Source organism: Monodelphis domestica, chromosome 3 (genome assembly GCF_027887165.1).
Source record: "Monodelphis domestica isolate mMonDom1 chromosome 3, mMonDom1.pri, whole genome shotgun sequence".
NCBI lineage: Eukaryota > Metazoa > Chordata > Mammalia > Didelphimorphia > Didelphidae > Monodelphis > Monodelphis domestica.
The window spans coordinates 241,853,281-241,867,273 of NC_077229.1; the positions used below are offsets into that span (position 1 = coordinate 241,853,281).

Consider the following 13,993-nt stretch of genomic DNA (forward strand, 5'->3'; position numbering starts at 1 on the left):
AGTTCACATTTGAGTGTCACTTCATCACTGAGGATACTTTTGATTATATCTAGCAAAAGTATCAGAATAGTTTTGAACCTCTATTGGACAGTTTTTCCATCTAAATATTTAATTTTTATAACTTGCGAATTTATTTTTACAGACTCCATTAATTCCTTCAAGAGCAGTGGATATCCTTTTTAATCATGAATCCCTAGGAGTTGTCTTAGATCCTTGCATTGCTGATAATAGTTTGTCATTCACAGTTGATCATTGTATTTTATTGCTGTTATTGTGTACGCTTTCCTGCTTTTGCTCACTTCACTTTCCATCACTTCATAGAAGTCATATAAGTCTTTCCAGGTTTTTTGTTACCATCTTGTTCATCATTTATTATGGCTTGATAGTATGCCATTACAATCATATACCACAGTTTGTTCAGCCATTCCCTCTTAATGGACCAAAGGGTATACAAAGTTTTATGACCTTTTGGCTAGCTTAGATTCTCTATTAGAAGGAACAATCAACTTTGAATGCAGAAAGATCCTAACAATAGGAGAAAAGCCTTAATTATTAATGTAGCTGTGTATAATGTTTATGTGCACCTCCATGTTTCCCAGCAAGCAGTATCAGTTCATTTACATTCACCTGGGGAAGAATGGCACTTGTAATTACACAATTCTAAGAAGCAAACATATCCTCAAATGCATAAGAAGAAGGTCATAGAAAACACAGACCTGACACAGTTATAATTAAACAGTCCCTGTTAAAATAAATATAATGAAGCTCTTCTAACTGCATATTATAATCTGGAAAATAGGCAATTACCATTATATGTTATAACCCTTTGTGATTATGATACTGTATTCTTACCATATAATTATGGGAAAAAACATTTATTATAATTTTTTGTGTTTTTAGGTTACGGGACATGGCGTCAAAGCTTTTAGCATTTCAACTAATAAATGAAGAAGGGAGAAGCACAAAACGCCCTTTCATAGATGCTAACGTTCTCTCTAAAGTCACCAACTTGTTTATTGTGGAAAAACCTATTGATCTCAAATTAGATGACATAAAACAACCAATTATCAAGGTGAATCAAGTATCATTTCAATACCATCGTTTATGTTGTATTGTTACTTTGGGTTTTGAATTTTAGAGTAAAGTTATTCATTATATCTCTTAAATTGTACACTGGTCAGATAGCATACTTTGTGTTTCCTTCCTGTGTGTCTTCATTTGGTAAGCCCAAATTAATCTTAATTTTACGTTAAAGAGATCGTAATTTGAAAGGTATATCTGAAAAAGTGATCTAATGCATTCTAAAAATACTTGCTGTTTTATTTTATGAATCAAGCATGGAAGTACCCATCCTTTCAGAAATCAAAAGTTAATTCTATTTTTACTATAGCTTTATTTTCGATTATCATGTTCTCTAAGTTTCTATTTTTAAAATAGAAAATGGTAGTTTGCCGTTTACATGATTTTATTGGTTTTGTAACATATTTTGGTTTTGTTTTAACCTTAAATTATTTTTTATCTCTTATCAGTTAGTTATTTTGGAAAGAGAATATTTAAAATGAGATCAAGATTGTGAGTTTGACATTTGTATAGATCTATTAACTTTTCAGAGAAAGTAATTTGTTCTTTGGTTATAGACTATATTTCTAATAATTTTGCTAGACTCAAAAAATCCTGGTAGAACTCTGTAAGATAAGTGCTTAATAAACCATTCTTAATGACACCATGGTATAAGTGGCATTAAGAGAGAATAGGACATAAACAAGAAGTATTGTGGAGATAGAAACAATATTTGAGAAATAATTGTTTAAGTGAGTGAAGAATTGAGCCTGATAGTGATGTTGTGAACCTTTGTGACTGGTGGATGGAGATGCCCATGATAATTATAGAGAAATATGGAAGAGTCCAAGGAAACATAATATGACTTTTGCTTTGTATATGCTGAGTTTGGACATCCAGTTGAAATGTCCAAGTAGGCAGTTGATAATGGAGACCTTGAACTCAAGAGAAAGACTAAAAATGGAGATCTATCTATCTATCTATCTATCTATCTATATCTGCATATCCATAAATATTCAAAGTCATCTAGAAATGATAATTGAATCTCTTAGAACTCATAAGGTTACCCAATGAGAGGGTATGGTGAATGAAGGAGAATTCCCAGGCAGAGACTTGATGGACACTCACAGTTAACACACAGTAAGTGTCCCATAGATCCGTGTTGGTGAACCTATGGTATGTGTGTGGGGTGGGGAAGGAGTTGCTCCCCTCCCCCTCCCACCATACCTGAGGGGCCCATCACCCCATCCTCTGCCAAGCAACCCAATGGGAGCATTTCTTCCCTCCCCTGTCTGGGATAAGGGAGTGGCACATATGCAATGTGAGGGTTGCAGTTTGGGCTCTTGGTCTCTAAAAGGTTTGCAATGACTGCCATAGATCATAGATGATAATATAGTAAAGGAAAATGAGAAAGATCAGTAGGACAGTAGGAGAAGAACTGGGAGAGACTATCAGTACAAAAAACCTAGAGGAATACATATCCAGGAAGAGTGATCAAATGTCAAATGCCAAAGAGGTCAAGAATGATGAGAATTGAAGAGTTTTTTAAATATGAAATTTAAGCAATCTTTAATTAACTTTGGAGAGATTTCATGCTGCTTGAATGATAAGATTGGAAGCCAGATTGCAGAGGATTCAAAAGAGAATGAGAGTAGAGAAAGTGATTTCCTTAAAGAGTTTAACTATGAAGGGGTGGAGAGATCAGGATATAGCTAAGTGGTGATGGTGAGATCTAGGTTTCTTTAATTTTTTTTTTAAATGAGGGAAATTTGGATATGTTTGTAGGCAATAGGAAGTAACAGAAAGGGAAAGCCTGAAGATCATATGGGGTGAGGAGGGTGTGAAGTAAGTAGAAGAATATGAGAAATTGGCCTTGGTTTAGGATAAAAGTCAACCCTTCTTCAGAGCCTGGAATAAAGGAGGTAATTGTGGGAGATGATGTCAAGGGTATGTCAAGATGTGGCTAGTCAATTAATGTTCTCTAAGTTCCTGAGAGGGATAGCAGTCCATTTTGAGAAAGTACTATTATAATGTGAGATGTGTAGAGGTTCTTAAAAACTTCTTTTAAAAATTTATGGTTTTGTTGATACTCTTTGTTTTGCACATCATTTATATTTCCTCCTATATTCATACTCTTCTCCCTTTTCAGAGGTATACCCTTATAGCAAAGATTTTCCTTTTTAAAGGGGAGAAGAAATAAATTTGCAAACCAATCAAAATATTGAATATTGTACATGCAAAATTCCACATCATTGGATACCTGTCACTTCAAGGAAGGGGAATCAATCTTGACATCTTTAGGTCCATGTTTATTCTTTATAATTTACAATATTCAATTAAAATCTTTCTGCTTGCATTGTTATAGTCATTATGTATATAATTTTCATAGCTTTCCTTAAGTTCATATTAGTTTTTTTGTGCTTCTCTGTATTCATTGTATTATTTCTTATAGTAAAGTGATATTCTATTGCATTCATGTTCCACAGTTATTTTAGTCATTTTCCAATTGATGGGCATTTACTTTAATTCCAATTCTTTGTTACCACAGGAAGTGCTAAAATATAAATATTTTAGTGTATATGTAAAGTGAATTATTATTAAGCTTAAAAATCTATACTCATCTAGTTCTGGTGATGATTACTATCATTGAAAGTCATAGAATATAGTGCTATCTTCATTAATACAACTTTTGTGAATTAAACTTCTGTATAAAGAAGTAGGTTCAAAAATTCTCATAAATAACACTTAATACAGTTTTCTGCATTCAAAAATTCATGCAAAAATATTTCTAAATTCAGTTTTTTGGGCTGTTCTCATTTTAGGAAAAAGATGGTAAATCTTAGCCAATTTAAAATTTTTAGTTTGTCTCCCCTTTTCTACCTTTTTCTGTATCACTGGTAAGTCTTCTAAGCATCCTATATACTCCTATTTTTAAAACTCATCCTTCCCATAAAAACTTGCAAAAATGTGATGTTATTATTTGTATAGTCACTCTAGACTTACTCTATTGATAAATAAATAACCTCCTTTTGATCCTCTGGGGAAAAGTATAAGAATAAGCTAAAGAAAAAATATGGAATCATGGTCTCTTCCTCAGTCCAGATAGCCACCAGTTCTCTTGGAGAGGACAAGCCAGGACTGGATAATCCTATATTATTTCTATTTCTAGTAGTGAAGTTTATGATGAAAAAAAATGTATGACATAGCATACATTATTTTTGATAAAAGTATTACTATAACTTAGAGAAGGATTTTCTAGCCAAATAATATGCCAATTATTGATACTGTTAAGTGAAATAGCCATTTGGAAGATAAGCAGAGGGAAGAAGCATAATTTTGTTTTGTCTTGGATCAAAAAGTTAGAGCCATTGCTCCATGTACAGCATAATATAAAAATGCAATGTTTAACATTTTCTGTAATTTAGTACTGTAAAAAATAAACATGGAATTGAGTAACTCGGGAGACAAGTAGATTTTGAAAAATTTCTGGTTATGGAATAATTGTTTAGTTTGTCTTTTAGAATTTTATGTATATGTTTTTAATAATGAAAATAAATTTTTGTTCTTAGGTGGAGGCTGTTGAAAAATTGTATGAAGTCTTTACATCAGATGTTGATCTGCCTTTGAGGAAGTCAGCTTTAGATCAATTAGTTATAATTTTTCAAGGTAACTAAATCTTGGGAGAAATGATTCATAAAATTCTGGCAAATGTAGTTTTGTATGTCTGTTGTGTGGAAGAATATTATTCATTCCATTTCTAAATCATTTAATTAATCTTTTCTTCTAATATTGTAATGTTGTTTTGGTACTAGACTGTGCATTGTATGAACTTGATTGGAATATTCAGTTTCCATTTTGCTATAAGACTGGGGAGAGTTTCATCACGTTTTCTATTCCTAAGTAGATATACAGGAATTATAGTAGTTGATGATTTAAAAAAAAAACCCTTACCTTTTGTCTTAGTATTAATACTAAGTATTGGTTCCAAGGAAGAAGAATAGTAAAGGTGGCCAACTGGGGTTAAGTGACTTGCCTTTGGTCATGCATCTAGGAAGTGGCTGAGGCTAGATTTGAACTTCCTGTCTCTAGGCCTGGCTCTCAGTCCACAGAGCCACCTAGTTGCCCCAGTTGATAATTTTTATGAATTGATTTTGAGAGAGTTAATAAGATATTTTTTCTTTAGCTTAGTTGTTGAAGAGCAATTGTCATTAAATAACTTTATTTTCTCTTCTTTCATATTAGATATTACTAATTACTTTGCATTTACATCACTCCTATCTTTGGAGAATAATTCTTCAGTACTGGTAAAAGTTGGTATCATCATTTAGAATGTTTCTAAGGAAGATTCTAATCCTAGGAATAAATTAATTGCTTCATGCATTTAATGACAATTGTGAAATTCTGAAGTTCAATCTATTAATTTGTACTATGGATCTAGAGCTGGGAGGGACCTCGGAGGCCATTTAATCCAACCCTCTCACTTTACAACTGAGGAAACTGAGGCCCAGGGAAGTTAAGTTACTTGGTTAAGGTCACACAAGTAGTAAGCATCAGAGGTAGGATTTGAATCCAGGCCTTCTGGTTCCAGAGCTAGTGCTATTTCCATTATACTATACCATTTCTATAGTCACTACCTACTAATGCTTCATTAAAGTAGAAGTACTAGAATGTTCTGTCAGGAAAAACTAAGCTAATATTAGCACCATTTATTTTTTTTTAGTTGAAGAGATCTTCTAAAGAAGATAAATGCTTCTCCAGTGTGCAAAATGCATTATTTAAAAGCAACTAAAATTTCCAGCTTTAGTAACAGGCCATAACATTATACCAATATATTAACCATATCTATCAATATTTAGAATTTTAGTTTTTGCTTATTTAATGGTCAATTAACTAATTGTTGAATTTTTTTTTAGACTTTATTTTCTATTTTTCTATTATGGGCTAACAAAGTAGTAAAGCAATGCCTTTGAATACATATTTTTTGAAATTTTGACAAAAATCTGAATTCTGGTATATGCCTTAAGATCCAAGGATGTGTATCTCCAGAGAGAGAACTAATAAATGCTGACTGAAGTTTGAAGCATACTTGAAAATTTTTTCTTTATCTCTATAATTTTATTTTGTTTGCGCTTTCTTTTGCAACATGGCTTATATGAAAATATGTTTGACATAACTTCATGTGTATAATTGAAATCAAATTGCTTTCTCAAGGAGAGGGGAATGTAGGAATGTAAGGGTTAAGGGACAGAGAAAAATTCATAGATTGTCTTTAAGAGAAGAGGAGAAGAATTTGGATACAAGCCCTGTGGGGAAATATTCTGGAAGGAGAGGAGGATCTTGGGATTTGACTGTTTTTAACTGTCACTCCTGATTCTGGCTTTCCACTGATCTAGAAGGAGGATTTTTGCTCTGGCATCTCCTGGGAAGAACTAATATTGTGGAAAGGTTAGGGATTCCTGGGTTGGAGAATTTTCCTTGGTCAGAGATCCACTTGACTAAGGTAATCCCAAAGGTTTCTTACCTGGGACTCAGGGTTACCTAGGAAGCCTACCTCAGGCTTAAGAGGAGATTCAGGCTACTAGTGAGTCCTGTCTCCTTTTAAAAGACAATCTGGATAGTTAGATTAGCAGATAGTCAGATGGCATTTGGGGTTTTAAGTAAGAGCAAGGAGTGGATAGGCAGGGCCTACAGAAACAATGAAGAGTACCTCTCTTGAGGTCCATATAAGGTGGTTTGAGTCTAGATCTGTAGTTTTAGGACCCTTCCTACCTTTTCCCTTTACTACAGTTATCAAAATAAATTGGGAGGGGGGGGCAGCTGGGTAGCTCAGTGGATTGAGAGCCAGTCCTAGAGACGGGAGGTCCTAGGTTCAAATCTGGCCTCAGACACTTCCCAGCTGTGTGACCCTGGGCAAGTCACTTAACTTCCATTGCCTAGCCCTTACCACTCTTCTGCCTTGGAATCAATATACAGTATTAATTCCAAAATGGAAGGTAAGGGTTTATTAAAAAAATAAAAACAATGAATTTGGTTTCAAAAGCCCAAGGGTTTTGTACTTTGCTGGCCCTGGGGAAGACTCTAGGTGGGTGTTTCTCATCTTGCATCCATCAAGACCTTTCCCAATCAACCTGCCTTTGGAGGAAGGATTTTCTTTCAGGAAGGAAGGAGGAGGAAAGGAGGAGCACAAAAGGGAATTTGGAACTCAAAATTAAAAAAAAAATTATTGTTAAATTTTTTTTTGCATTAATTAGGAAATGTTTAAATAAGTAAAAATAATTAAAAGATTTATAGGTGTGTATGGGGTTAAGGTAGGAGAGGGTCTAGAGTGTTTTTGTGGGGTATAGCTCAGTACCAGGCAATCAATAAAAAGTTTGATTTGGCATGTTAAGAAGTTAATTGAAATTATGACACTAGTTTATATTTCATCTATACAAGGTATTCTTCATCTAGAGTTGGCAAACTTGCTCTTTTTAATATTTGGAAATCTGCACTTAAACATAATTGGTTTCTTTTGTAATTCCATTTATTTATGTATTGATAAACATTCTTCTGAGGAGTCTATATGCTTCACAAGGCTCAAAAAATGACACAAAGAACCTTTGATTTAGATGTATTCCAAACTCTGGAACCTGGCTTAATTCCCATGGTAGAACAATTACACTTGATAATCTTGGCAACTTTTGGCCAATTTGCAATCCTAAAGTTGCACTAGAAGTCAGGAATTAGGAGACAAATATAGCTGCCATTCTGTGAATATTTTGAGTGAGACAGGGCTACTATATAACAGTGTAAAAACATACATTTTATACATATTTGTGACATTCAGTCACATTATCCTTATTAGCAATTGTATCTTAAGTAGTAGTTGAAAATGCTAAAGACTAAGAAGACTTTAGTTAAAATAAAAGATTTCTAGAAATAGCAAGAGTCTGAATAACATCATGAAATTGGCCAATAATGTCCCTATGTATAGATGAAATATATTAGAAGTAGGGAATAGGCAACAATACATACTGGGAAAACTAGGAATAAGACTTGTTTCTTTTCTCTGAAAAGCATACTTAATAGTGATGATATAAACATTTACAAGTTTCAAAAAGAACTCAGCAGTTTATGAAAATTATTTTTGTTAAATATTAAAATTTTAACTTAATTTTTAAATAGCTACAAAGTATCTTGTATGTTATTCTCTAGTCTTACAATTTTGTTATCCATAATAAAAATATTTAAGCCTTGCATTTGAAACATATTTCTCTTATTAACTCAAATAAACAAAGCATTTTAAAAGAGGAATTTAACTTTACTCCTTTGAAAAAATGCTATAATAAATGTCTAGAACATTAAGTAAAGGTTAAATAATGAGTTAAGGGCTTAATAAATTCTGAATAGAATACTATTTTAGACTTATTTTTAATAGCATGTTGCATTTTTATAATTTTCCCTTCTTTTACAGATATCAAAATGCATAATGTGTTGAACAAGATGGATTTAATTGACAGTATGTTTTCTGTTTTAAATAAATGTGTAAGAGAAGATGGTCAGGTAAGTTTCCATCTACCATCATTTCTAAACTTTGCTTTCAGTCTTCTCAAGATCCTGAGCCATAAAAGCCCAGCAAAATTGCATTTTTCCAGATAGTGATTATTTTATTAATGAGATTTACTGCCACATATAAATGAATATTGTCTGTCAGATTTAGATTTGAACCTGAGAGCAAACCTATAGTTAATTATGTTGGCCTCGTTTTAAAAAATTCTTAAATAACATTTGTTTACATTTCTATTATTCTTAGGGCAGCCATGTGGTTCAGTTGATAGAATGCCAGACCTGAAGTCAGGAAGTAGGAAGTATGAGACTAAATTAGAACTCAGGATCTCCCATCTCTTGGTCTGGCTCTCTGTACACTTAGCCTTCTAGCTACCCTCAGTTACTCTTAGTTTTGATGAAAAAGCCTATAGTAAGTAATACTAAAATAGCTTATTTTCTATTATTGGATCATATGAAAACAACATTATTTTGTTTTTTATTCTTGATCAGGAAGTGGAATGTATGATATTACCGTGCCTTACTATCATAAGAAAACTTCTGACTGCTGATTCAGTTAAACGTCTGTCTCTTTCACAGGAGACCTCTGCCTTCTTCCTGTTATTCAGAGGTGATATAAAGCTTTTAGTAGTAATGTAATATTACTTATTGGTTGAAGAGAATTATTTATTTTGAGTTTAACAACCATTTTTCTTTTTATATACATCTCTGTATATGCATGTTTATATAATACACATGCACTGATTGATTGACATCCATATGTAAACTATGTCTACATATTTGTGTACATAATGTATGTGTGTATCTACATCTGTATTAAAAAAGAGAAATAGTTGTTAAACCCTTAAAATTGAAAAATGCCTAATTTTCTATAAAACCTTAAGATATATCGGTACATTTTGGTAATGACATATATTGTACTGTATGAATTTTTCCTTTTTAATCCCATTACTAATTTCAGTACTTTTAGTGTGTTAACCTTTGATATGTTAAAAGCTGTACCTCATGAGGATATTTTATACCCCTTGTACGTGTGGTGTCCTGAGTTAAGTAGAGTCCATGCATATAGAAGCACCATTACAGCTGCTGTTACTACAGTCTCTTCTGTGACCCATTATTTGTTTTGTTTCTGTCATCAGATCCTGTATCCTCTAGTGGCTTATTATCTCATTAGGCAAGCATTAGTATCACATATCCCCACCTGTAAAACTGGGAGTTTGTATGCCTTTCAGAATCATCAGTGGAGATTAATTAATCTTTGTAAAGTGCTAGTCAAGTTCCATAGCTTCTGCTTTTATTATTTATCATAATTTTGCATTCTTTTCATAATAGTTTAATGAAGGGGGAAATCCAGTTTTGAATAGTTAACCTAATATCTTTAGCTGTCAATGTAGTCACCTCCTGAACCTTCATTTTATAATATTCTTTTTTTTTTTTGACAAATTAGGTCAGTATATTCTATTTTCTCCTCAACTGAACTAAAGGCATTCAGATTAGACAGATACCTTGATGTTCATAAGCTTATTAGTTTCTAAGTATAAAACACAATTCAACTTAAAAAAACAGGTGGTTTCTTTAGCTTCTATTTTTAATGTTTTGTGCATTCAGGGGGACAGGACTTAGGTGTTTCTAAACATTTTTGGTAGTCATTCCTTACAATTAGACTCAGGGATCTATAAGTTTGTGAAAACTGGGACTAAACACTGAAACTTTTAGGAGACCTTTGCACAAAGGTAAGTATATTAGATATTACAGATACTACTACTTCATGACAATAACCTGAAATACTATTGTAGTAATAGTATATAGATTTTAGAATTTTTAGTATTTGAGGCTTATTCATAATTGATTTCCTTTATGCTTGATTTAATTTCTTTTAGATGCTGGGTTTATTAGCTTTTATAAATTTGAATGTTTGGGTTGATCTTCGTTACCTTTTTATGTGACCTGATATTTTTCCTCTTTTCTTTTCCTTTCTTTTCCTTTCTTTTCCTTTCCTTTCTTTTCTTTTCTTTTCTTTTCTTTTCTTTTCTTTTCTTTTCTTTTCTTTTCTTTTCTTTTCTCTTCCTTTTAAATATTTTTTCCATGTTTGCATGATTTCCTCTTTCATCATTATGGACAAGACAGTGCAGTTAATTAGACACATGGTGGTTCCATTCTTGTTGCTGGAATCAGTTCTAGTGTAAGATTCAGCTTCAATAAAGTTAATAGGAAAACTAAAAGTCTAAGTAACTCTACAAACTTTTGAGTGTCTAGATATTGCTTTGTATTTTTGGACTTTGAGATATAAATAATAGGATCATAGATTTGGAGCTGGAAATGTCTTGTAAGGTTATTTAGTTCAATTCTCTAGTTTTACAGGTGAGGAAATTGAGACCCAGAGACATAAAGTGACATGAAGTGAATTGCACAGGATTGCAGTGATAGTAAGTGGTGGAATTGGGATTTTTAACATAGGCCTTATGACTTCAAATACAGTATATTTTCCACACAGCATGTTAGTAACACTCATTGATGTCTTTCTCATCTTGAAACCTCCTCTTTTTCCTAGTACCTCGACCCAAATGTTGATTCTATATAGGTGACACCTATTCACTCTTGTTTTATTGCCTGTCTGGTTATCAGTAAAAGTTAGTTTGGGGTGCAGCCACTGTTGGAATATAGCTCTCTCATTTCCACAAATAAGAATAGCAGGCAGAGCTATGCTGTAAGTGAAGCTACAAAACTGCCTTCTGTAGATACTGTGGCCAGGTGTTTGCCAAACCTTCAGCAAAATATATAGTGTGTATGTGTAGTATTTGTTCTGTGAGAAAATGAAGTATTTGAGAAAGAGAGAGAGAAAAAAAAGATCAATTTAATTGATTACATAAAGTTATGATGTATGGGTAATGATATGTCATTAAAAATTAAAGTTCATTGCTCCTGTTTGCTGAACTGCTTCACCACTTATATTTATTGTGACTTTTGGCAAATCACTAGTCTTTTTTGGGACTTAGTTTTCCCGTCTATAAAACAAGAGGATTGGACTTCATGACCTTTAGTGTCCCCTCCTTCCTTCCAGTTAGATATTCCTGTGCCTCTAGGATTCATTTGACCAATAGTTAATGAATACCTACTATGTGCTAGGTGCTATTCTAGGCATTGGGGACACAAGTACAAAAATGAAACAATCTTTGACCAGGCACTTATTGCAAGATATGCAGATAAAAAAACATCCAAAGAAATACTAAATTTTTTGTTTTGGCCTAAGAGAGTATACTGACATCTGGGAAAGAGAAGGTCCTTTTGTTGGGGATCATCCCTCATTTGAACCTTGTAAATGGGAAAGGAGAAAAGCTATGAAGAAGCCCCTGTGCAAAGGCTGAAAAACGGGAGATGAAATATCCTCTATGTGAAATAGCAAGCAGGCTAATTTGATTGTCTGGTCAAATCAAAGTTCAGACACACTAATATGTTCCATAGCGATATTTTTCCCCCTTATATTTGTATATTTCCTGAACTTCAAAAAAAAAAAATTTGATCAATTATATAACCTTTATAGTATATATCTTCAGTTCAGATTCAAAGATTAATATGTATTTATAAGGTATTTTCTTATAACTAAAAATATTTGGTAGAAAATTTTGTTTTTTGACTCTTCAGTTGCCTTGATATTCCAAAAGGATTCTGCCATTGTGACTGAAGTGGCAGTATTATTCTGTCTTCTTCTGTTTGATGAAGTATCACGAATGGACATATGGTATGTTATAAAAATTTTATAGCCACTACTTGCCTGTAATTTCTTCTCTAACTTTATTATAAAAGAATTGTAGATATTTGTGATTTCATGTCTGTAAGGGTCAGTCTTTAGGAATCTTAATCAATGGTGATTTTTGGTTAATTTAACAGGCTCTAAAAAGGTTTACTTACTTCTAATTTCCTTCTCTGTTAATTTGCCATACTTCCAGAAATTCCCACTATTACTTTCCAGAAGATTCTATTTCAATATTTAAGTATATTACTAGGCAGAGTTAATAGCTTTCAGCACCTACAGACATATTTTAATTGATCATATGTTAATATTAGAATAGGACTTTAGGGAATGGAGCATGAACAAGCATTATTTAACACTTGCTTTGAAGAGTTTGCTAAATTCAGATATAGGCATTTGTGAGGCAGAATTATTGAGAAAATTTTCAAAATGTGAATTGGTTATAGAGTTGTATGATCTATTTGACCTGCAAAATCCCACTTTGATTTGTACAATCCTCAAAAATAATAGAGAACTAGACTTAACTGAATTTTACATAGGTTAGTATTTTTTTTGGAGGTTTTTAAAGTATTGCAGAATTGTAATTGTGTCAGTTCAATGAAGTTCCAGAATCTAGATTCCCTCCACTCATTAATATATATCAGCTACTCATAATTAGAATACTACTGGGGGCAATGAGTGGTTTCTTACCCAAAGTAAAAAAGCTAGTATGTTAGAGGACTGATTTAGGTTAAATCCTCTTGATCTTAAAGGCCAACCCTCTCCACTGTCACTATATTTATATAATGTTAATTAAATTGAATTGAATAATACTGGCCTTGTAGTAAGAAAGCCTTAATTTCAGCTTTAATTCTTCTACTTACTAACCTTTTGAAAATGGAAAGAATAATGTTAATACTACATATCTCAGTACTGTTATGAAGGAAGAGATTATAAATTGTATAGCACTATAGATTTTTAAAAAAAGACTAAGAGAGAAAATCATATCCAGCAATGCAAAGGAATAGCCCAAGTAGGGGAAGGGCAAAGAAGACCCAAGATTCCAGAAAGGAACAGATGAGCTGGGGAATCTGAAACTTCCAGATCACTTCTTGTGAGCCCTCCTAGAGTGGATGGTCTGAGAGAGGACCTCTGAGATAGAGGATCCCTCTGGACATTGACTGTCTTCCAGTGAACCCCAAAATCTCTCTGTTTCCAGCTGAAGATAAAAAGTAGACTAGTACTTTGTAGAAAGCCATCTACTAAAGAAGATTTCTCCCTATCCCCAAGATTCTCTTTGGACATTATCTCATAGCTAGATCAACTTAGGAGGAAGGACATACCCAATAAATGACCTAAAGGAGGGTTAGGCAGATAGCCTGAACCCCTCAGGACTTGGGGGGTGGGGTCAATTGTCAGTCATAGGGATTCACATCTCCCACTTTCCTCACCCAAGAACGCCATTCTCCCTGCCTTGTGTGTCCCCAAGAATAAAGTAATATCCTTTTTAGATCAGGTCTACCTTTTTCTAACATCAAGGAAGGGGACTGAAGATTTGGGGAGAATCTTGCCTTTCTCCCCAAGGAGGAGAATTAGCTCCAGACCAGGGCTGGGGAGTATCTCAAGTCTCAAGGGAAAAAGGTGGCAGTTGGGAGATTG

The 13,993-nt window shown here is 33.3% G+C and overlaps 1 protein-coding gene across 4 annotated transcripts in view; it reads left to right on the forward strand.

The window, feature by feature from the left end:
- The window catches only part of RTTN (rotatin), a 266,106-nt gene that overhangs the window by 84,350 nt on the left and 167,763 nt on the right, over positions 1-13,993 (forward strand). For all 4 annotated transcript variants that reach the window (XM_007487781.3, XM_056823598.1, XM_056823599.1 and 1 more), the window contains 5 exons: positions 901-1,072; positions 4,629-4,725; positions 8,513-8,601; positions 9,097-9,214; positions 12,247-12,343. In XM_007487781.3, the coding sequence (XP_007487843.1) occupies positions 901-1,072; positions 4,629-4,725; positions 8,513-8,601; positions 9,097-9,214; positions 12,247-12,343 (573 nt within the window). The remainder of the gene's footprint in view (positions 1-900; positions 1,073-4,628; positions 4,726-8,512; positions 8,602-9,096; positions 9,215-12,246; positions 12,344-13,993) is intronic.